This window comes from Bombus bifarius, unplaced genomic scaffold (assembly GCF_011952205.1).
Source record: "Bombus bifarius isolate JDL3187 unplaced genomic scaffold, Bbif_JDL3187 scf7180000008008, whole genome shotgun sequence".
Lineage (NCBI taxonomy): Eukaryota > Metazoa > Arthropoda > Insecta > Hymenoptera > Apidae > Bombus > Bombus bifarius.
The window spans coordinates 6535230-6560708 of NW_022884386.1; the positions used below are offsets into that span (position 1 = coordinate 6535230).

General features: G+C 42.1%; 1 protein-coding gene across 3 annotated transcripts in view; it reads right to left on the bottom strand.

Moving 5' to 3' along the window:
- Positions 1–25479, bottom strand: part of LOC117206612 (protein dead ringer) — a 136227-nt gene that overhangs the window by 32637 nt on the left and 78111 nt on the right. For all 3 annotated transcript variants that reach the window (XM_033446098.1, XM_033446099.1, XM_033446100.1), the window contains exon 4: positions 13647–13719. In XM_033446098.1, coding sequence (XP_033301989.1) covers positions 13647–13719 — 73 coding nt within the window. The remainder of the gene's footprint in view (positions 1–13646; positions 13720–25479) is intronic.

A 25479-nucleotide genomic window follows, 5' to 3' on the forward strand; every position in this document is an offset into this window, starting at 1 on the left:
TCCGCTTCTTCTTTTCTGCTCGCGTCGAAATTTCATGCCACACGCGCGATTTGACTCGGTTCCCTCGAGAGGACGATCGTGCTCGTTCACGAGCTCGCCCTTCGTTTTCATCCGCGATCGTACTACTATTTACTCGCAGACGAGGATAAACGAATTATCGTAATCCGTGGTTCGAGTCTACTATAGTCGACTTTTATAGAAGAGTTTTAAGAAGAGTTTCAGAGAATAATTCTCTGTTACGAAACGAATGGAGCGATTTAAGCTGGTAGGGAAGCTATTCAAATTCCTGGGTAATTCTGTGAAAAAATGACACGATTTACGAGATTCCCCGTTTGCGTGAAAACGATAGCCGGGCTACCGGTCTCGGAATGTCGGCGGTACGGTCAGATCTCATCCGATTCGCATTATAATAATTAATGTCGAAGGAATTTCGGGGCTTCTGCACGAAAACGCGATCCTCCTTCGGTAGCCAGATCGCCTGGAGGGCATCAATCAGCGGGTGCACGTCGTTATATGCTGGGATTCCGAATAATTGCTGATGATTGCTCACCCCTTTTCCTCGTAGCCAGGCCGAGACCAGCCGCCACGCTTCTCCGGAACCGCTAATCGTCGACTTATCACGAAACTTCTCGGAAACGCGAGGACGATCGACCAACGTTTCTCTGATTTGCAAACGACCGGCGGAAGAAAAAAGGAAGAACGAGGGAGAAAGAAAGGAAGAACGGGAGAATGATCGATGCTAGAAACGAGTCGGCCGTGCGAAGCAATTAAACGAAACGGGAGCTCGAACAGCGTGGAGAGAGACTAGGGTTTTTTCAATTTGCGAATTCTTCGCGAAACGATCCTGGCACCGAGTGAAACGGTCGACATGCGTCTTCGTTGTCTTCTGTCTCGTGACGGAGGAGATAACCCCGAAAATGCACGATACTCGTCGTGACTCGACTCTTGCAACCCCTTCGAACCCACCAACTCTGTTACTGAAACCTGACTTGGCAAATAAAATAAGCTCGTCTCGTCTGTAAACTACCGTATCGAGAAGAACCATAATACTATCGTTAAACGTGCCACTGTTACGCTAACGTGAATGGGTACCGTCAGAACGATCAAATATAAGGATAAAGAACGTAATAATCTTATTTTCGTTGATCTTTCGGTTTCCACGTTCTTTGGCAACTGTTATATACTTAACGAATAAACTTGGCATAAAGGTATAAAAATCTAGTTAACGAAACGACGTTAAGATAAAAAGGATCTAACGATAAAACTTGTAAAAGTAGCGACCAAGACCAAGAAGAATGATAGACAAGCAGGAGAATTGTAGGAGGATCATTTTCGCTGTAAGCTCCATGCGATCCTTTGGCCGCTACCAGAAGAAACGATAGCGTACGCAGGATCCTGTAATCCCGACATAATCCCGATTTAAGACCCACTAAAAACAGCGGGTGGCCCTAAGCACTCTGATCTTTGATCCAACAAGGAGGAGAGTAGCCAATGAAAAGAGAAAAAATAGAGAGAAAAGTATCCGCGTGCTCGCTTGGAAATCCGTATTGGCTCTCTCTCTCTCTCACTCTCTCTGACCGTTTCCGAGAAAACATTTAGAGGAGGTTTACGAGCGATCCGTCAAAGAGGAAATCCATCACTCGCGGGAACGGGGAGAAGTCCGCCCATCGTCGGGACTCTCGTCGATGCGCGCGCTAGGACTTTATTTCGTTTTATGGAGGTAAACGTGGATGGGTGTTTATGGACAAGCTGAATTGACTCTGTCTGTCGTCGTCGAACGTCCACGCTCGGCTCGTACATTTGCTCGACAAGGTCGTAAACGCGATAAAACGACATTGGAGCGGCTAGCGCAGATACAAATAAAGGCAGAAACCGAGATGTCCCGGGGGCGGCGGGAACGAGACCGATCGATCGATAGACTCCTCGTTCCCTACGATCGGTTCCCGACGATACGTGCAACCGACGCGATCTGTTTCTTCGCAGGACTTTGCTCCTTATTGTCTAATTCTGTCTCGACTACTGAAACACGGTGCCGTAACGGTACCACGTCTCGACCGCTATGTTTGCGAATTCAATTCTCGGATCGGTGAATCCGAAAGCGAGGGTGTTCTTTCGCAACAGTTGAAGGAATTCAGTTTGCTCGGGATTTGAATAATAATCTTAGATCCTGCGGAAACCTCGGCATTTTTCCTGTTTGATCGGGTGAGCGAAAGTCGATTCTTTGATGGATCAGGGTGGAAAAGTGGATGATAAAGAGATTTATAAGACGTCTTATGCTATCGATCAGGCGGTTGCAGAAGCGATATGAAACTTGTGGATCCTGGTTATCTTAGGAAGAATGTCGTAGTATAAAATAATTGTGACGTTATTTCTACTCAGCCAAACGATAGTTTGAAGCGATTTTCTTTAGTGACTGTTTTTCTAAAGATCGACATTAACACGCGACTCAACCTTCCGATGACGATTCATCGCGACGAACGATATACATCGATATATATCTGTGAGAAATAATCGTAAATTACCCATCGATTCGTAGATTCCAAAAATCTCTTAATTACTCGAGCGGATTTCAACGAGGCCTGAATTCCTTGAAGTTTTTCTTTCTGGCAAGGTTGTCTCGCGTCTCACAAAGCCGCGCGAGAGACCGCACGATGGCAGGACGGATCGTAAACCGTCCGAGAATGGATCTGCTCGAATAAAAGTAAAATAGCGTCGTACGAGAGAGGAGCTGCCTTTCGGCACAGAGTAGCGCGTCTCTCTCCTCCGGACTTTTATAGCCGTCCCTTTGGACCGGTCGAAGATCGATTCTCGGTAGAGGTGCAACCCGTATGAATTTTAATATTTATTACGTAATAAAGCCTCCGAGAGACTGTTGCCCGTTTCGTCGGCCGTTTCGTTCAGCCTTTAATTCCCGCTCCAAGGCATTAACGCGACCACGAAACCTTGATCGTCGTTTCTTTCATCGTGCTCTGTCGCCTTGACTCTCGTCTCTGTAGAATTCGATCAAAACCTCTCGATCTAAAGCTCTGTTGTTCGTTACCAAGCTTGTGATAATATAGGCTATCAGAGATCGGATGAGGGAGCTTCTCCAAAGCTCGTAAAGAAGACTGTTATCATTGGACGAAACTGAAAACTGTGCAATACTAAAAAAGAATTGGAAAAAAGTAATGGAAACCGCTACAAGATGTATTCATATTCATCGCGTACTCAATTTTAATGCACTGTTTGTCAATTTTTGAACGAACGATTAGAAGAAAAGTACAAAGTTTCCCATTAATTTATATCGAGATGCACGATGCTAAAACGTGCGAATACTTACGAACGATATCTAACGTACATATAGCCGAAGTTGAGCATTCTTGCTCGTACAAGAAGGAACGAATAAACCAGCTTCTACCGTACTTGATTGGTACAATGTCCGAGGGAAGAATAGAAGGAAACTATTTTCGCGAGAACGTAGCTTACGTTGTTGCGAGGTGAAGTCAACGTTGGAGCTAGCCGCAGTGTGCCGTGACGACGCGCAGTTATCGAGTAACGGCTAACGAACGTGCTCCCGGCACCAAATACCGAATAATAAGAAAAAAGCGAAAAAAGCCTGGGGGAGAAGAGAAAAGAATCACGTCGCCTGGTGCGCGCCGCGGAATGGAAATGCAACGGTGGGTCGTTCGTTAACGTATGAACGTGCGCTGTCGCGGACACGAGTCGATACGAGCCGTACTAGTTCCTAAATAACGCGAAACCTAACTACCCTGCATCACGGGAACTTTAAACAGACTTTCAATGACGTTTCCTAGAGAAAGGCAATCCTCACGTGATTCAAATGTAATATGGTTACCCCGATTGGCGTCAGTGACATGCATCTTATCCTTAGGCTTCGTTTCTTCGTGTGTAATTCGATATTTCAGATACATGGAAGCTAAACTAATTACAAATAATCTTATAACGTGCACCATATTCTATCGAGAGTGTATCGTTCGAAAGCTACATATTAATTTAACAAACTAAATAAATTAACGCGGATACAAATTCCGCTGTTCTTCTTGTAACGTTTCGATTTAAAACAATTATAGAAATAAAGTGATATATAACAATGATAGTGAAAATTGGATAGAAATACACAGAAATGTTCAATTTTATTCATCGTCATCTTCGTTGACGTAAAACAATGCCCTCGTATTCTTCGATAGCAACGAAGTCTTCCTTGTTCATCGCTATTTTTTCCCGATAAATCTTTGTTCTTCATTCGTTTCCTCCAACGTTTTGCGCTAAGCAAGACTCTCCTCAATCCTCGCGGTAAATTCTATCCATACTATCGTCCAAATGAACACGAGTCAACGGTTGACTGGCAGCTAGGCATTGGAAAATACGTGTAAATCGATGAAACAGGAGAAGATCATCTATTACTTGTCGAACAACGTCGCCCAATTTCCACGCGCACTCTTAAGAAAAATATTTTAGTACAGCCATGCGCTGAATTCACCTTAGAAGTTATATCCGCTAATAACGAATAAAACGTAGAAACGAGTACTAACCGAATTCCAACTCCAATCTTGGCGTAAGAACAGGCGCCATTCAGGCACGCAACTTCTATGTATAGAACGTGTGCCAAAGAAAAGGGAAACGGTCGGCTCTTTTTCCTATTTCTTTGTTGAAACGCTGAGCGCGGTAATCCGCGAACGAGTACAAAGTATCGGCCGATGAAAAGAGCGAACATGCGGCCTATGTGAGACCTATGCGAGACTGCGTTGTGTACGCAGACGGCACGCACGCCGTGCTCCGTTCACAAGTGTGTAACGAAAAGTGTTCGTGCCGAACACGTGTTCCTTAGCGCTAATGCGTTACCCGCGCCGCGTAAAAAGGCATTTTTCTCGAGGCGGTCGTAACGCGACGCGCGACCCCGCCCGGTGCAATGCACTTCTGCAACCGAGAGTCACTCTCGCCTCTTTGCCCTCTTGGAGCATTGCCGCTCGGACTCTCGTTTCTGTTTCGCGTCTCGATGATAGATGGACGATCCTTGCAAGTCCAGGAGAAAGTTCGCGACGATGTCTTGCACCGTTCGAATGAATAGAAACGAAAGGAAAAGGTCGTTGCATATGGGATATCGAAATCGACGTGAACGAAGAAGACGTTCTTCCCAAGTGACGTCTACGACGTCCGAACAAGTTTCGAGTGAATGGAGTAATTAGCGGTGCATAGGGAACGAATTAAACGATCAAGTTCAGCGACTTCTGATCTTTTTCGTCCTATGGCACGTGTAAACTAGTTACCAAAGTTTTGCGATATATCGCGGAATATGTTATATTTCGTTCGAGACAGAGTTGTTCGTACGGGACGATTGTTGTTTTTGTCGTCACAAATAACCCGATTAACGGTCGGATATCGCGTGTTTGAAAAATCCTTCGCGAATGCAGACGGACGAGTTTATCGAGTTTTACCGCAGGCAATGGAATCGGTACGATAACCAATAAGCGTATACGTAGGTTGAAACGTTTCGTATTTAGAACTTTCGTAGAAATTTTGATAGAGATATATCTACAGAATGCGAAACAATGTACTTTTACTTTCATTTTACCGATTTCTGTTTTTTCATATTGCGACCATCCAAAAGAATTCCAAGGATTCGCTTGATATTTCTTTCGTCGCTATTTCTTCAACTTAGATCCGAATTCTATTTTCAAAGTTTAAATCGATTGATTTATAACAACTACTGCTTGATTGGTAAGCGATTAAAGTACGATATAGCAGATACGCGTCAAGTGCGAGAGGATTAAAATTCGAACAATTTCCTGCCGTCTTCGCTAGATTCTCGTAAATCCATAAAATAAAGTCACTGTACGTCACAGCTGGAAGAGAAGAATCGAAGAAGAAGAAAGAATGGTCGCGGTACCCGAGAGATATTGTATCGAGCAAGGCTTATCGGTGTTCGATGAAATTGAGCGGATATCATTAAGCGGGGCAGCTCTCGTGGGAGTGTTGGCGCGTAACCGGCCGGCCCGTGAAACATCGTGGACGAGGAAGACGCGGGGTGCGGAGGATACCGGGGCCCAGAGGAGTAAGATAATAACGTATTCGACAGAGAATGGCATTGCTCTCGCGCGGTCGTCCGCCGCAGTATGAATTACATCGGCGATTGAAACTCGTTCGCGATGAAAAAAAAACCAACCGAGAGGAGTCCTCGGGCTGTCGGAGGTGCCGGGATTTGCATATTAAATGGCTTGAGATTTATAACGGTCGGCCCCGGAGAGGTGCTAGCAATACGCGCGATAAATAAGGAACCTTCCCTCGCGATAGACGCCACAACCACCGTCACCGATCTTCCTATCCTCCTTGTCTCGTTCTGTCCATTCGATTTCGTCCATGTTGGGAAACAATGTGATCGATTAACACGTCCAATGCTAAGGACTTGTTATCGACGATGTATGGACCATTGGTAACAAAGGGCAATGGTAAAATTAACCGAAGTGTTTGAATCGAAGAAACAGTCGTACTCGTCGCGTTCAAAATAATACTTTTCGTGTAGTAAATTTATGAATATATCAGTTTGCTGCAGATTTTATACGCCTGTAGATTGTATAGAAAATCGTATTATCCGCCCGAAGTACGATTTACATAAAATGGAACATCGATTCGTGTTCTTTCGTTTCGCGTATCATTTATTTGGGACGGCGTTGCAAGATTCCCGATATTCTTCTCTGCGACAGTATAACAAATACGAAATTCCAGACGTGTCTTCGGGTATTACTATGTTCGCGAGAGGGAACAGATCGACGTCGATGTATTCGCATTATTACACGCGTGTCAGACCTTACGCAACTTTATCGAAAGGGCAAAGTGGCCGCTCAAAACAAAGGAAACGAAAGTCTGTCAACGAGAATGGCGTTGAAATAAATCTACGATGTTTCAATAGATCTGTAAGGTGTCGTCGGTAGACACGAACCGGTTCCACGGATATCGTCCCGCGGGCCGAACTTATCGTCGTCAATTATGTTCCGCTTATGCGAATTTGTGTGTTCCGCTTCGGCTCGTCGGCGCGTTTGATATACGAACGAAACGGACACTTTGTTGCGAAACGAGCTCGTAATATCTATTAAGTACCTCGCTGAATTTAGAGGTCATTCGGAGATAAGTAGCTCGCGGAATGGTTGCTCGGTGTCCTTTCGTGGCCGCGACGATAAAGATGCTGGACTAAAACTCTCTATCGATGATTAACTTTACGATCGTTAATTAAGATAATCCCATCGTTATTGCCAGTAGTGGAAGACCGTGTCCCGGTTCTTCGTACTTTTGCTGCCCGGAGTTGCTTCAGCGGACAAATCAACGCACTGTTCGTGGTTGGAAAGCTGGTTGGTGGAAGGAATATACAGGTGTGATTGATTTATAGTGTAATAAAATGGTCTTCTATGGTCCAGTGCTATAAATAGAACACGTATATTTTCGGTACCAGTTAAAACGATAATATCTACAAATTGGTCATTTACAGTTAGTGCAGAAATCTTTGTACAAAGGGTGCAGCCAATTAAATCGAATCGAATTTATCTGGCGATGGATCGTTCGATACGATGCATATCGGAAGAGAATATCTCATACACACACCGTACATAACACACATAACATCTCATACCAAGTTTCCATCGTCTATCTTGATCCAGAGAGTATAGGGAAAATTCGAATTATTCATTTGCAATCTTTTCCTTATTTAGTATCGTGGAAAAATTCTTAAAAAAGTTATAAACACGATGATTTATGTTACAGGATATTTGTAAACTTTGTCGAAGCCTAGAATTTTGCAAAGCGTAGAAGGTGAAAGAAGCGGAGATTTGATATCGAAGACGATCATTTTTATACGCCTAGATTAGTAACGCAATGACATAGCCGATTTATTTGAATGAAAGCAATCCTTTCTAGAACATACCGAGACTTTCATAAATAACCATCCATACATGTACGTACGTACATAAATCGGAATTTTACTATCCAACTTTCCACCCACGTATAGCGCGATACGATCTTGAAACTGTCAGCTTTCGGTCAATCGTACTTACATCACACCAGGGGCATTCACGGTTTAATAAATTTTACAGTTCGGCAAATTAACAGGTTTCGTTCGATTCGAGACGATTCACGGTAATCAATTTGATTGGCGTCGCGCGCGAACTACGAGATGGGTTTGCGTGGCTGAAAGGGTAAGTCGATAACAAACACGAATCGTCGATGGCTCGACTAATGTAGCGGGATGTGATGAATGGTCTTTTATATCTACAGACGTGGCCGAGGTGTTATGAATCGCGTTAACGTCGAATCATTGTTCGCGTCGGCACAATAACGGGCCCCGCAGGGGGTGGTTCCCCCTGGTCTTTTCGCTTGGGCTTCTTCCCCCTGATACGCTCCTTTATATTCCCTGGTCGCTGTTCGTCGTACCCCTTTTTTCGAACCACGATTTTAATCGACCTCGTAAAGATCGCATCATCGGACTATCAATCGGCGGTGATTGGAAATTTATACTAGCAACGATGCACACTTCTGTCTGTGTGATATATAATTTCTGAAATACGATCGACCCTGCCCTCTCCCTCGTATTTCTTCCCATCCCTCTCTACACGCTCTTTGTTGTACGTTTAATCGCTCCACCACTCTCGTGAACATCGGTGCACGAGAACCTGTTTAATTGATTTTACCAGAAGGAACGACGATGCAGATCCGATCTATTCCAAATATTTCACGGGGACAGACGCGATAATATTATCGTTCGAAAGGGAGGAAACAGAAGACGCTTGGTGCTTTGCGCGAATGGTTGTTGACGGTCGGGTCACTAAGTTTAAAATTAGAAGCTCGTGTGTTTCCGGTCTTTCAACTGGTACTTAACTCTTCCATTCGTCTTGTCAACGGGTTTCTTATTATCAGAAAATCAGAGACACCTACGGTCTTTTGTTCTTTAAATTCTATCGCGTGGCGGTTATTCATAGAAGAATTAACGTACGGAAAGGTTATTTTCATATACAAAGGTAGTACAAATGGACCAGTTAAATCTAAAACGACAACGTTTCCGAATAATTCGATCTTTCGATTCGTAAAGAAAGATGCCAGACGAACTATCATCCGTGTACGAAGATTTATGTCTCTGCTTTGGAATACGGATCCTTTTTTAAAACCCCTGGTTAATTTGCAATTTGCTTAAGGAACGTTAGATCTAGAAACTAAGCATATTATTCGAATGTAAATTCTAGAGACTTTCTCTCGTTTCATCGTATCTGTATGGAATTTTAATTGAATTTTACGCAGCCTCCCTGTAAAAATTCTTCCGTTTCGGTTGTCGACTAGACAGTTCAAACGATCAAAGAATCTACCTTCACGGAACATATGTTTAGTATGAAAAATCTAGTTGTTTGTCCAGTACGCGTTACGGTAGACCACAGGGAAAAATGTATGCTATCACGCGCACTATACGTAGTGCTTAATGGATTAAATTACCGCCAAAAGAAAATTGAAATTTTGTCTACGACGGAATCAACTGGATTTATTTCTCTAGAGCGGACAAAGGACAAAGACTTTGCAGTTCCGTTGTTTCGACGAGCTTAGAAGCTAATTTCGTCCCGCCTAACGGAGGCAGATGCAACGTATTATCGAACCTTTTAACCACGTGGACGTTTACGAGGCGTTCGGATGCGGCTAGGCGCGAAGTCTGCCGAGAATCCACGTGTGCAGGAAACGAGATGCGGGTCGCACGTGTGCTTCGTTTCTTTAACCGACGTTCGCGTATATACCGTGAATAACGTCTGGTAATTTCCGCGGTGACAAAATTCATCCTTTTCCCAGACACAATTTCCTCGAAATTTCCCGGTAAGCCTTATCGCCTGTACTTTCTAATTTATCTAATAGTTCGTGGCTGCTCTTATCGCTGTTTAACTCCGTGTTTAACACATTCGCTGCTACTGACGCATATGTTGCATCCATTCAATTATCTTAGTTATTATTAGATCCTAATTGCAGGCAATATTATTGACGTAGCTGTCGCGTCTTTAAGTTTGCACGATGACAAGATTTGAGAATAACAATAATAATACGGCGACAAATGTGTTAAAATAAATACGTATTGCGATTTCAAATAAACGGTTCTCCGATGAAAACTATATAAATAATACACAATGGTAGCTATATTTTAATCGTGGTAAACGTGTTAATTCTTGGACATCGGACTTTCTAGCGACGTCGAAGCTGGGTCAGAATGACTCAGAATATAAATAATACGTCGCCGTTCATAAATATTAGGATACTTACGAGAAACTATGTAAACTGCGAACCTTATTTAAGATTATAAAGAATCATTTTAATTCGTTTAAATATTGTTCGATAAGCTTTAACTTAGATAACTTCAACATTCTTGCTCGTTTATCACACGTATGTATATAAACTGTTGCAAGTAGTTGCAACGAATTTTCGCTGCGTACATTGGATCGCAATTGTATAAAGTTAAAATTCTGGTCGATTCGTTATTCCTTCGATAATCCAAGTTAGTTATCACGTTTCGTATAAAAGCATTCGTTGTTCTAATGTTCGTAAACGGTAGTGTACACACGATATATACAACGACGAGCGTGTTAATAAAAGTACGCAAAAACTCAAATTGATGCATTCAAACGCTCTTGACAATTTTATTGATATTGTTATTTTTTTATACGTTTCCAATATTTATATTTCAATTGTATATAATAATTTTTTATATATTCCAATAATATAACGATATTCCAATTTTTATCCAAAACGCGATATACAAATAATCTTGATAACCTTGAAAATGTTCTATTTCCCAGCATAATAAATTACCTTAACAATAAACTGTACATACGTGTTTAAAACGAGGTGTGAAAATAAAATGTTGCTATTTATATGCTCATCGCTATATGTCTCGTTCCACTGACATTTTCGATGTTGTCTGTTTTCAAACAATTGTCTATATAGCAATACGATTGTTTATACGATGTCTAATAAAAACCGAATCCAAGATACACACTCTACTGTTGAAATAGCATCGAGTGACGTTAACACTTAGCCAACTTAAAGGGGAGATCTCCCTTTTTGACTTTGGCAACGCGTTTTTCTTCTTTTTTTTTTGTTGTTATCAGTTATTGTTTACCCGGGATTGTCTCCAATTAATTGTGCCACTTTTTCTGCTTTTATAAAGTACGGTATATAATAAAACACACCAATGTAGTGGTGTTAAAATTAATTAAAAAGTTACACTATCAGATATGACTAAATAAAGTTATAATCAGAAGATATCAGAATATAAAAGAATATTGAAATGCATTATGAATTTTTAATTTCACCTTCGAGTCGTGTTATCTATCTTTAGTCATCTTTAATGATTTTAATTTTACCTATATTTCTCTATACCTTTAATATACACTTCTGAATCGATATTTTGTATAAACAATATGTAAAATCGCTAAACAAAATCATCACCGCAAAATATAATTGATCACTTAAGTAATTTTTAGACTTCTTTGTTTTTTAAGTTATGAACATTAGTCTTCGATACTTGGAAAAATGCGCGGTGGACAGCGTGTAGCTCGCTGTGGGGCACGCGGTTGGCTAAGTGTTAATATAGGAAGCATCTCCTCTGGACTTTATCAATGTAAAGACGTAAAAAAAAACTTCAGAAACATAGTACATTTGCAATGACCAAGGTTTGATGTCCAAGGATTGACCCATTCACTGCCGACTACGAGATATCTCGTACTTTACGCTACAAATTTAGACTGATTGCAATTGGTCACGGAATAAGTTTGAGTTAGGAATTATTAGAAAAAATGATCGAAAATTTTATATAATAATATTCGTATAATAGAATATAGATATTGTAAAAATTCCATGATTTCTCCAAAATAAAATCTTGGCGCCCATAGCGAGACGCTTTAAATTTGTCTGCCAGTGAATAGGTTAATTACACAGGATGAGATGTGGATGAAAAATGATCTCCGACGTATCTATCGAGTATCGAGGACACGTACATAGGTTAAGGAGCGCGACGATAGAGGACAATAACGTGGAAAGTTCGTTGCGCTCAGATGAGATCGTATGGCACGATCGTGACGCAAGCTCGAAGCTCGAGCGCGAGCGCGCGGAATGTTCACCGAATTCTAAATACCTTGGCACGGTTTCTGAAGTTCGCGCGACGATGCAAATAATGTCGCGCGACAATGCAGCGACTGTCGACAGGTGCGCGGGTTAAATATAGCCAGGTAGATATCATTTTCACTCGGACGAAACATTTTCAACTAATTTTTCACCAACATACACACTTCGTTTCGATTCATGCTTTCCATTCAGTTCTCGCAGGAATCCATCAACACGTTCATTACAAATACAGATGACTTTCACACGGATCGTGCGTTATTTCGAAATAAAATGATCGATAGAAAAGATAATTAATCTTATACCATTACACGATATGTGCACGATATGTATCGATATACAGGATGTTTTAAAAAGTTGAGGTTAAATTTTAGGAATACGTATTTATTAAGACAAGCGAGAAAATTCTTAATAAACGTGACTTCAAATATCATCAGTTTCCGAGCTGTAAGATATTTTCAACTATAGTCTGTAATAGCACGATCCAACAGATTCGCAACGGTAATGTGTTTGTTCAGTGCCATACATCACTGGCTAAGAGAGACTAAAATATTGATAGGTAATTCCCAAGATCGCGAAAGATCCAGATCGATACGTATTTTTAACTTGCGATAAAGTAAAAAGGAAAAACAAAAGTTTGAGAGAATCTTGTCATAAGCTATCCAAAGAAATAACAAATCAAGAAACATTCGAGAAAATGTTCTTCCTATATAAATAGATATTTTCTGCTTCGCCGATGAACCCGTAACTTCGACGTTACGGCCGTTCGCGCCCATTTCTATCGAGTCTCTCTTATGCGTGTTTTGATAAGCGCTATATACTGCTGAAGTTTCGTGCCAATTTTTTTTGTAACAGCTGCATATATTTTTATACGGCGACCAGAGGCGATCGCGTTCAACATGTCAAAATGGAAAAATTGTGAAAAATGAAGCGAAAACGGAGTAACAGCGAGACGTTGGTTTAAAAGGGACAGGCGATTCAACGCGTAGGTGGTCTAAGGTTAAATCCGGAGATTCGTTTCGGGATTCGGAGGCGTCCCCTTGTTGGACGTGCACGCGGGATTATGAGAGGATCGTAGGCTCGCACGGAACGCGACCGCTTGCCAAGAGATCGCAATACGTCTTCGCCTCTGCGATGGAGACAAATGCGAGGACTGATGGTTTCGTCCGTGCGGACGAAAAGTCGAGCTGCGCGCGAACATTCCCGTCGATCCGGAGACGAATCGGCCTTGAACGTCGATCGGAACGATAAATATTTGCAAAATTAATTACCGCGGGACCGATTCGCGAATCAGATGATAATGAAGAGAAGCACGCGATCTGACGGAGGGACGCGTTTAACGAACACGGCGCCATTTCGCGGTTTGCCTCGAACCGCGATACATTTTATCATTTGCTTTTTTCGATTTGTCTGTCTCTCGTCTGTGCACGTCAGCACTACGTATACGTACGTATATAAGTATGTGTTTACATAGTAACGATATCTATGACAACAAGTTGCAAGAAAGTACTTACCGCGTTTCTGCATGTAGCTGAAGAGGTCATCCAGAAACTCCTTTCTTTTTGGATCATCGTTAATCTCATAGAGCTGAAACAATGAAAGTAGAAAACGGTGAACATATTAGCATAGCGATATTTCGTCGAGTATTTTACTTTTCTCGAACTGGCTACAAAACGATAAAGAAAAGACGATCGACACGATGAAAAATTGGCTGGGTCAAAATCGTAGTGACGTAAGTCTCGGTTCGCTTTTCATAAAACGATATAGTAACGTATTATTATAAAAAATACGTTGTGTCACTTGAAAAACGCATCATGACAGAGAGAGAGAGAGAGAGAGAGAGAGAGAGAGAGTAAAGTATTGTAATAACGTGATTAAATGCGAAACACCGAATGCACGATAGCTGCAAGAATTGAAACACTTTTTTAATTTTAAAAAACGGTTCGCGACCATGCCTTACGTCGCTATAATTTTTCATCCATTAGTCGATCGTCACACGTTGTCGCGATACGCGTGTTTCTCGATGCACGTACCCTCCCTGTTCCACGACGAATAAAATGTTATTCGAGCCGGGTTAATAAAAACAGGAGTGAAACAAGTGTGCTCATAGCGACAGGCAGATTAGTTAGCTCCGATTATTAATGATTCCGTTTAACCTGCCTCATAACCCGAAACCCCCTCGACCGAGGCAAAGCCAAATTCCCTTCGGGCTAGCGGGCCCGTATTATCATATTTGTTATGTACGATGTGCTATATCTAATCCGGGACCCTCTAATTGCTTTTATAATACGAGCTATCTCCCACCCAACTTCGTCTCTCGCGCCCTTTTTGCCTACGTTTTCCTTTGTCCCCTTAAGCACCGTTTCCATTACCGTTTCATTTTCTCCACTGGCTATCAACTCCGGTGAACAACTATTGGAAGTAATTGCCGTTTGCATGGCTCTAACTTCCCTTGATTCTCCGTGTTCTCGATCGGTCAAACCGTTTCAAACAATCTCCGTACTCCTTTATCTCTTTCAAGCGACAGCTGCACAAGTGTCACTGGTCGAGGATAAACCGCGCGAAACGCGACGGTCCAACGATTTCCGCTTTTAGAAATTACGTAGCATGCGTTTCGTTCTATCGTCCCAGAAAGAGAGAGAGAGAGAGAAAGAGAGAGAAAGAGAGAGAGAGAGAGAGAGACTAAGACAAACGATCGCTTAATAGAAGCAACGGCTAGGAACACGAGTCGAATGTTACCTTGGATCATCGTCCGGATAACACGTGCTTCCGACACGCGAATTTATGAACTGACCCAATATTTAAGTCGTTGTTGCTGTTGGCACGGGCGGTAATAGTTCTTTAAACGAATTTCCTATCCCTGTTCGCTCGTAGATTTGCCCGGAAGATAAATTCTATTGAACAAAACGTGAGCCGCATCTCGCGATCTCACGAATAATAATTTTAAAACGCGTGATAATCAATATACGCGGCATCATCGTTTGTTACGTCTAGTTCTCTCGTTTGGTACACATCGTATTACATGGTTTCCGAGAGACGAAAACGTATCAATCAGATTTATAACTCGCAAATTATACGAGATGAAAAGATCGTGACAAGTACATTTCCGTTGATTTTCAAATTTCTATGTCGCTTGGTGGCTGAGCCTGGCAGATACAAATCTTCTTGAGAATAGATGATACGTTTGCAAAACTTTTTACACCTGGCATTTTTGAAATGTTCAATAGGGCGAAAGAATGCACGTTTAATCTCGCTGTGAAATAAGACTACGGTTCTAACAACGTGGAATTGATCGTTGAATTTTTATCGCGCTTTTTCTCCGCAATCGTCATTTGTAATTGAGAAATTTGAGAATTATTTAACAATTGACGAGACAACACGGTCGAACTAAATGTGTTACGCATCGTTTGTAATTCTTCGTAATCTTTTAAAAACGTGAAATCGTGGATATAAATGTACAAGAAATACTCCGTCGATGGTTCAAAGGTGACAAAATTATTTATAACTCTGCGCATTTTGAATCGACGTTTTTCAATGATTGTTACATCACGCTTGGCTATTTGTGCGTAATCAGTTGCAATTAATAAGTACTTCCTTGAAACCATTAAAATACAGAAAATATTAACTGAGATCTCGCCAGAATTTTTTGCCGTGGCAGAGTCCAATCGATGTGCAGATACGACACGGATACAAGGATCTATACATTATTATTCGATACAAAAGATTATTGATTATCGTGCTGACTTTCAATATCGCATTAGTTAATCGTTTTCTTCTTTTTCTTATTCAAAAAGATGATCCGCAACAGTAGGAACGTATACATTTAACGCGTGAATACAGCTGTTTCCGGTGCAGCGTCTATTATCCACTGTGTATGTATTATACGTTTGGCAAGGACAGGTGTCTTACAATTGGTAACGCCTACGATACCAAATCTATCTATTATCGCAAGATTTGCTCATAGACAAAGCGCGATATAGACGCGAAACAATTTACAAATACACCTACGTTCCTAACTATTAGTACGAATACAGAACTTTGGAAACAAGTGGGAAATTATTAGAATCTTCAAGAATTATTATCTCGTTTGAAATCTTATGTAAAGATAGGCAGAGATTAGACAAGATAAGTAGAGTCTTAAATAAATATTGAATTTTGTAATAAAAATCACGAAAATCAATAAAAATCATTTACGTAATAGATTAAATTCCTTCGTGTTCGTATCTGGTACGATCATTGTTTCAACCAATTCTGATACGCGTATCTTTTCTATTATATTCGTTCCGTTTTTAATCCGAAATTTCGATTCTAATTCTAGATAGCAAATTGTCTGAATTTGCGTCTAATTTATGTAAAACTTTTGCCACGAGGATAGTCAATGAGGTAATTCGTCGTGTCAGTCTTGAAACACTTGTCAATAGCTGTTGCAAATCTTTGGACTCTTAATTTGCATGAACGAAAAAACAATAATTAATTCCCTGATCGTATACGCTATTTATCGCAGCCTACGCGAAACCAGAAGATGTTCTTACACTTATCCATGTGTATCGCGATTAAAAGTTTGGTGCGCTCTTTGCTCTTCAGAGTAAAGTAGCTTTCGTTTCTATATACGATTAATTAGTTCCAATGCCGTGAAACGCCGTTCTTACGAATAAGACATGTGTTCACCGATGAAGCTTCAAGTTCTAACATACTGGAAACTCGCCAACAGCGCTGTACGTTATCGTGGATTCATAGAGGAAGATCGAAGAACGAAAATTAGACACGCGTTCGTTCTCCGAAATGGCCGGCGTATCGCGGCCCACTTATTCATACATTCCATCGTGTGTTCATGGCAACGCCCTAGCTCGATCTCCACCTCGTCCACCCTTGCAACAGCGTTGAAACGAACGGCTGGACAAACGAACGGATGGACGGACGGCATTTCTCAAGGGCCATTTTGTACCACTTTCTCGTGTTTTTTCTTTGGCTACACGAGCGATGAGCTCGTTAGGGGCAGCCGGAGGGAGAGGACGGGGTAAAAGGTCGGAGAAAGAGGAACGAACCGACCGAGGCCAGGGAGCAACGGAGAGAAAACAGAGTCCGAGGGTTCAACCAGCGTATATTGATTGATCTACAGTTAAGCGGACTGACGGCAGCCACGTGAAGATCGGGTAGAACGGCTCTCGTCTTTCTCTCGCTCTTGCTTTTACAATTTCGCGTCTCTTCCTTCTTCCACGTATCTTTTCCCCTATCCTTCACTACCGTAAAATAAAGAGAGGCGAACGGAATTTGCTCTCGATGATGCATGCTTCGCGGCCCCGCCCTCTCCTTCTCATCGACTGACGGCCGGTGAATAATAATTCCTGATACAGCCGACGTTGATCGGGTTACTTTCGTCCCTGCGAGCAGAGGAGGGACGCAACCCGCTCAGATGATCGATGTACACGCCGCTGCTAGCGCCACGTCCTACGGGATGATCCTCCGCATCGACCACGCGATACGGTTGCGCTTTTATCGTCCGGACGATTAACTATCGTTAGCATCCCATCGTCGCGTCGTTCAGTCGTTCTGCCATGGGGACAGTCGATCAATTTATCACCTGCATCGATCTATCGATCGCGATGCAAACACATTCGCACGATTGATACGTCTCGTAACCCGCCTTCCGGGTTCTCATAAACTTTCTTTCTGTGTAAGCGTTCTCTGATACTAGGAACACACATTTCAAAGGACAACATCGCTTTCCAATAATTTCAGTAAATCAGAAGTAAATATATAGTAAATTATATTATTCGCGCTGTATCATTTCGCAGGGGACGATAAAAGTATTTAAACGGTCGATTATCCACTGTATCGATAAATCTCAATATTTAAAACTTAGATAACGCTTTTACGTTATATCGTCAATGTGACTATTCAAAGCGTATACTAATCTTTTATTAAATTAAATATATATTTGCGATAAATATACGTTTCTGATACGATCTGAAATTTGACCGATATAACAGCGACAGCCGTGTCTCGTTACAGTGGCAATGAAATTTCAAAATAGCTCACACAACGCATACAAATAAAAGTTTCCTGCGACAAGTGTTTAAATACTTTCGTAGTCGGTGTATTTGACTGCTGTGATATTCGTTATAACACCCGTCCGCGGTAACTATGTATAGCCTAAGGAAACACGAACTCGCGATCTTCATCGAGCGACCGGGTTTACGAGCGCGAACACGATCCGGAAGAGAGGTCACCGTAAAATTCGCCGAACAAGTGAAAAGCGAATCGCGAGAGACGAGAGCGCCGTTTCAACGCCACACGTCGTTACTTTTACGACGAGTAATTATCGATGCGCGGCTCTTTCTACCATCTCCAAGATTCAGATATCTTGCTCTTCCGGCTGATAAGGAACAACGATAACGGTAGAACGTACCGTTGCCAACGTTTCTCTAGGAAACGTGTTTGCACGGTGTCTTTGACAGATTGCAATCGTCTTTCACGGAGTTGTTGGAAACGTATAAAAGAAGACTAGCGAGGAAAGATTGCATCGACGAAAGGATGAGATTCGAAAGTGCTTACGCGGTTGACAAGAGGAAATTCTAGCAGCCAGCTACGTTCGCTTGACTATGTAATTAGATGCTTAGTCTCCTGGTTTTCGCACCGACACCCGTACACCTATTCGCTGTGCCCCCGCGAACACGGGGTCAACTTCCGGTCGTAAAAGCTTTTATAAGGGTGCGTCTCGAGCGAAACGGAAACGGGTGCAGCCTTAAATAATGCGTTCGTGGTCTGTTGTCGAGGTCAAGACGGAGTCGATGCGCTTCTTAGAATGCTTTATCTACGCTTCGACTTCGTTTTCATCTATTTTGTTCCGCGTCCAGTCGTTCTACTTTGTAACAAACACTTGGCCGATGTTCCTTAAGCTGTGTCTCCTCCGAACCAACAACGACCAACTTTTTCTTCGTGTTCCACGTTTCTTCAAAACGTCGATATCTGTTATCCCGTATTCCTCCGTGTTTCTATCATTGTTAGTAAAAAAAAAAGTTGCTTCTTGTTACCTGTTACGGATCGAAGCGGGAAACATCAAAGAGAAACAACCGACAGAAACAAATGTTCCTTCGGTGTGTACAGTTTGTCGATGCTGACACGATTGTATTAGTAGTATGTACACTTGTTTGTCCGTTACGATATGTCAATACGTCTTTGAGATACGTCGCATCTATACCTCGTGTCAATTTTTACAACAGGATCAATGTCCTGAAGTAAATATCGTATAATCGAAATCGGTACAAAGTCCCGAACATGATCGTCCGTTGTATGTGCTCATTTTTCAGCGTATTTAAAAGTCGCGAGCTGCTGAATTTCCGACGTTCTTCAAGACTTCGCCAAACTCGCATTTTTCATTTCCTCTTTTATTCGTAATAATAACAAACAAGCCTCCTTCCACCATCCATCATCCGCAACTTCGCACAAACCATCTGCTACGTATACGTCCGAATAATCCGTTGCGAAAGAACAAATGTTGCTTTGAAATTGAAACAATATCCAAATGCAACGTTGTTTCGACATAGACAAAATGTTTCTACAAGTTAATATCTGTCGAGTACTTTATGGAACGTGCAACGACAAGAAATTCCTCGTTGATATTCCAACGAGAGCACAGCTTTCGCGGCATTGCTCGACGATGTTCCTCCAGGTATCTACATATTCCTTGAAAAACGAAATCGAATGGAACGTGATCAACCGGAAAAAGTTTACAATCGCGACCGAACCCACGCGTATCTTGTCTCGTCGTCCGTAATCAAACAGATTTCGCGCGATTCGAACAACTTTCGTGGGATAGTCGAGAGAATCGAGACAGTTTACACGTTTACAACTTACGCGTTACACGACATTCCGACACGAGTGAGTCGCGAGAAACACGGAGTGGAGGAGGGTCGGAGGATCAGGGTTAACGAAGCGTGGTGGCGAACCAGTCGCGTCGCTTTTTGCCACCGTGGCCAGGAAAAGTCGATCGGTCAAGAATCGATAAATAATAACCCTCGCGAAGGCAAACAACGCCTCTTCCGTTTCGTTGATTTACGAGTTGCTGCACGCGGCCCCGCGCGCGTTTTATGCCCAGTCGTTGCTTCTGACACGGAAGCGAGTCGATTCATACTTGCCAAGGAGCTCCGTGAGCGCGATGAAAATTCGCTTCCATTCTATTTGGCTGTTGGCAGTCGTAATTACACAGAACGGGTATTCTTATCTACCTTTGTGAGAATCTTAAAGGTGTACAGATGTACAGTGTGCACGTCGTATGCAAATATATATATATATATATAAAACATTCGAAATGTAATCATAGAATGACAATCATCACTGCATTTAACCGCAGCGAAACGAATCTTTCTTTGCGAGTCACGTTTTGGCAATTATATCTTGGCTACGTGAAAGGATGAATTTTTCATGTTGAAAGAGTAAATGAAAATTTCATTACGATTTGACTAACTGATTCCGGATTCGTATTAGGTTGTCCCAAAGTTTCTTTCGTTTTATAAGGAAACGATAGATGCGCAGTGCTTTTTGTTTTATATTATTTTATCGAATCGTGTACGCTCGTAATAATAGAAGAGATCTTTTTTAAAGAAAATTCCTCGAATTTCGTATACTCCGAAACGTGTTTAGAAGCAACTGGATCAATTAGAAAATTCTGTTCGCGACTGTGCTTGGATTATTTAAGAGAATCTCCGATCAATCCGCGTTTCTCGTTAAAACTTTTTCGGCAAGGATGATGCTTGTAAACGTTACCTATCTTCTTCGAAGCAAAGGAAAAGAAAGAAACGTGGAGATATCAAGATCGCGATTTATACGAGCGGTCGTAATAGCCGCCGCTATCATTATCCTCTTTCAGGGCATTAAAGATAGCGCTGGTAATTATTATGATTACGATGAGAATAGCGTATATAAAGCGTGTTACGCTTCTATAAACCTTCGTAATGTTGGGAATTGCTGGGGAGCGTAGACCTTTGCTATTCATATAGGTCATCTACGACATCCACGACATCTATTCTGTGATATTTCTTACACGATAGTCGAAATATATCAGATTCCATCGATTAATTGGCTCGAGCACATTTGACGCTAATTAAATACATAAAACACAAATTTTCTATATATATAATTATTTCTATGTGAAGACTACAGAACAAGGATACGAGAAATTATGCGTACAAGAATACGATTCTCAATTGTTTAAAACAACCTCGAATTTCAACGCTAACAATCGAAGACAAATGAAAATCGACGTGTTCCCATCGACACGTAGGGAATTATACGATAAAGAAACAACATTTTCTAATTTTTCCACCTACAGCGTTGTCTACGAGAAATTTTCAAACATCGATCGCACCCACATTCACAAAACATTCACAAAACTTATTGCACGGCTGTACGCCAAGTATAAAAAAATACATTTTTTCATGATTGCATTATGAATGACGACGACTATAGATATAAAATTTACGACATCGTATTTTATTATTAGCCTGAATCTCTCACGCGCTGCATTGTAAATGGACAACCACGAAAAATGGGATATTTACGTTTAAACCTGTCGGTTTAGGCTTTCGATTCCTTTGATCGCAAAATGGCTCGTAAAGTCATTAGAATACCCAGAATCGGTGGAGGATTCGATACGCCGAAAAATGAAAGACGGGGGTAGCTGAATTCGCGGAAACTTACGCGCAATGCCGGTTGAAATATCGAGGAAACGCAGATTGTTTGTACTAACGGCAAAGAAGCAATAAGCGTGACGCGGACCAGCCCTCTTGTATATCCGAAGGAATAGCCGGATTCGTTTATATCGAGCTGGTTTTGTCTCCGCTGCCAGTTTCTCGCGCGAGCGATCACACGCTGTGCCAATAGTAGCGGCGACCCTTGTCCGTGATTTCACAGAGACGCGGTTAATTGCAGTTTACGCTGAACATGGTGTGACTTTCCAGGAAGATCTCACGATCTTCCCAGCGATTTAATAAACATTCATATATTCTCGAAAGTTATAAGAGGTACGTAATACGATCAGACTGCCGATGTTCATGCATTTATGAGAATTTTTATAGACTTTATAGATGTCGAAAATATTGAAAATATCCAGATTATAGTACTCGTTAGTATTGTAATACGTTACTCGAAGTAACTAGTGCCTTGCTACTATACGTATGATTTTGTTATATCGATCAAATAAATGGGAGCTAGGAATCCTATACACTCGATAGATTAACAAGTCACTCGGGTAAAACCACGATAAAGATTGAGTTTCGCACAGTGATTAGCTGATTCTGGCGTATAGTTTATTTACAATGTACATTTTCTTCCTTTAAATACGTGCAACGTACAAACACGTAAATGTATCCGATCATTTTATTCCGCACCGTGTATCCTAACTTGTATCAAATATTATCAAGAATTGTGGAAGGTGTCTCGCCGTGTATCGAGGCAGAAAGACACAAAGTGGCGTCCTAATAGCAAAGGAGAAGGATACAATCAGTGAGTTTCCATTATCGGGGCCAAATCAATCGGCTTTATTCGAACGATATCGGTTCGTGGAAAGAGAAGAAGCTTCCCTCCCTCTCTCCCTGCCCCTGGTCAACCTCTAATCCGAATGAGGTTTTCCTGGCGTTCATTCGCCTTCCTTTGACCAGCTACAGCTTCCAGGAGGAATCGTTGACGTTTTTCAAGCGATTCGCCCTCGCCCATCTCGAAAGCTTCTTCCAACGTTCTTTCTTTATCCCCTCGCGGTGATTGCCCGATGATTGCGAGCTATACCGAAACGAAATCTTCTCGTCACCTTCGAAGAACAATTTCAACGCGTTCGATGAACCTTCTTTCGTCGAACCTTCTCCACACGAAATCTCCGACATCTACGTACAACTATTCCTTTGAATTTGGTCAAATTTTACATTCCACGTTTATGAAATTTTATGACAAATGGAAAAAGAAGAACAATAGGTTCGGGGAACGACTCGAATGCGTTCGATGAACCTTCTTTCAAAGATTATCCCCTACGTTCTGCAGGAAATCTCTACCAATGATAAACTTTATTCAAGTTGGATGGAATTTTACGAACCAACTCCGTGAATCGAAAGGTATCTGTAGAAACGCGAATAATTGTTAAAATTCACTTTAGAATCTACGCTTGCTTATGCCATCCCCGTTTGTGGCGAATAAATTTATACGATCGAATTAATTAGTTTCTCGAGAAATTGGACGTTGATCGTAGCCGTAGAAGCTTACATAAGGCGAGATCGAACGATTTGCCTTGCAAGATGCGCGCCTACGATATCTCGTATCGTACGAGGATAAAAGCGCACCGGCTCGATGTTTACAATGAAATTGAGATATTAAACGGGTGAAAATGATCTGGAACGCGTCACCGATGAATTCGGGGCCCGCGATCCCGAAACTGGGCTGAAAACACAAATAAAGAGGCCGCGTCTATAGCGCGACCAAGGAGGTCGAGAGCTTTTTTTACGACACGAAGGGGTATAAAATACAAGGAACGAGAAGAAGGTTGACGTTCGATGACGCCAGATGTCGGCGTCACAAAGAAGGAACGGCATAAAGAGCGAAGTTCGTGGTCCCTACGCGTCCTTCCACTCTCATGGAGAGAGTCCCCGATACGCCGGAGATTTTATGCCCGTAGCTGGAAATATTAAATCGCACCTAAGCACGTTTTATGTCGACCGCCTAATAATCTCCACCGGAGCTGTTTCTTCCTTTCTCCGCGGCGGAACCAGTCAGTTTTCGTCACCCCGTCCCGCAAGGACTTTCGTACGAACTCGAACGTTCAACACGGTCACGTTCCCGAACGTTTCACGCTCACGAGAACATGATCGTTGGTGGTCGTGGTCCAGCTGTACGATTTATAAACCCCCTTTCGACGAAATGTTCGTAAATTATATCGTTTCCTATTCTTGTAACCCTTTCTACAAATTTGTCACACGTGTCGTGGTTTAATTTTGATTTAACACGTAGGCAAACCATAATTTTCATGGCTGATGGGCAACTGGTTGTTCGCATACTTCGTGCATTTTATTTCGATACAGTGAACAAATGCCTTTGACTGCAGAGATTTCTCGCCTTTTATCCCAGATGTGACATCTCGAAGAAAACGATATTACAAATAATCGTTTTTATACGTTCTCATCGTCTATCCGAGAAGATGATTCCATCTGACCTTCGGAATTAAGATTTGCCAAAGAAGAAATCAAGTCGTTCTAAACAGGATTCATATTGACCACGGGAGAATCGTTCGCGAATTCCTCCGGAAAGGGAATACTTCCAGCCCACTGCGATACCTGCCAGTGCCTTCTAACCCAGTCTAACTTGTATTAAATTTTTGTGAAAAGAAACTGAAAGCTCGAGGAATCAGGTGAAACTTCTCAAATGGCTATTCTTCGATAATGCGAAGGAATGCCGAGAAACTTCTGAAATTTATCCACAGCGATAAACATCTGTGCGATTCCATTAAACGATCACTAACCGGCAGTACACGTCGCTGATGAGTCACATCTCGATGAGACGTTGATCCTTCTAAATAAGAAAAAGAAAACGATTTACTTTCTGATCAATGATCCAATCACTTTGTACAATTACGCGTTCCATTGTATTATACGAATCTATAAAATGGCGGGAGATTAACCGCATTGTATCTTTGCGCTGATACGCGCGATCGGAAGATCGTTATCGCGAAAGGAGCGGATATAGCGCGATAGGGCACCGATTTCTTAATTCGAAGAAGAAACGCGCGTAATTAATCGCGATTCGAAGAATATCTCGATCGATCAAATATTTGTACTTCGATAGAGAGACGCTTGCGGTCGGCTCGAAGTTACGCAACGACGCACGAGCAGCGTGGACGATAAGAAATCGCGGGAAAAAAGCGGTTCGAGGGACGATTTAATAAGCGGAACAGGCCGCTTCCTTTTCAAACGTTTTACCCGGGCCTATTTTCTGCCCCGCCGTGACGTGTCGATCGCCCGGATGGAAGAATGCGAGGAAGCGCGAACACGCGAGAAAGACACGGCTGTCGCTTGTCACATAACTCTCTCCCGACTTCAACGCTGGCACGAGCGAGTCGTCGCTTTTTTGCAGCCATCTCAAACGTAACCGGCGATCACGACCGCGTCTCATGCTACTTTTTCTTGTTAACCGGTCGCGGCCTTTTCCGACAAGTATAATTTTGCCATCGCAAAAGTCGATTCCCATCCGCTTCTTCTTCCAACATCGTTGAAAGTATACTCTGCCTCGTGAACATTAGCATGTTTATCAAAATTATCGTTTACACGTGGATCATCGAAACACCGATCGGTGGAACGATCGATTAACGAG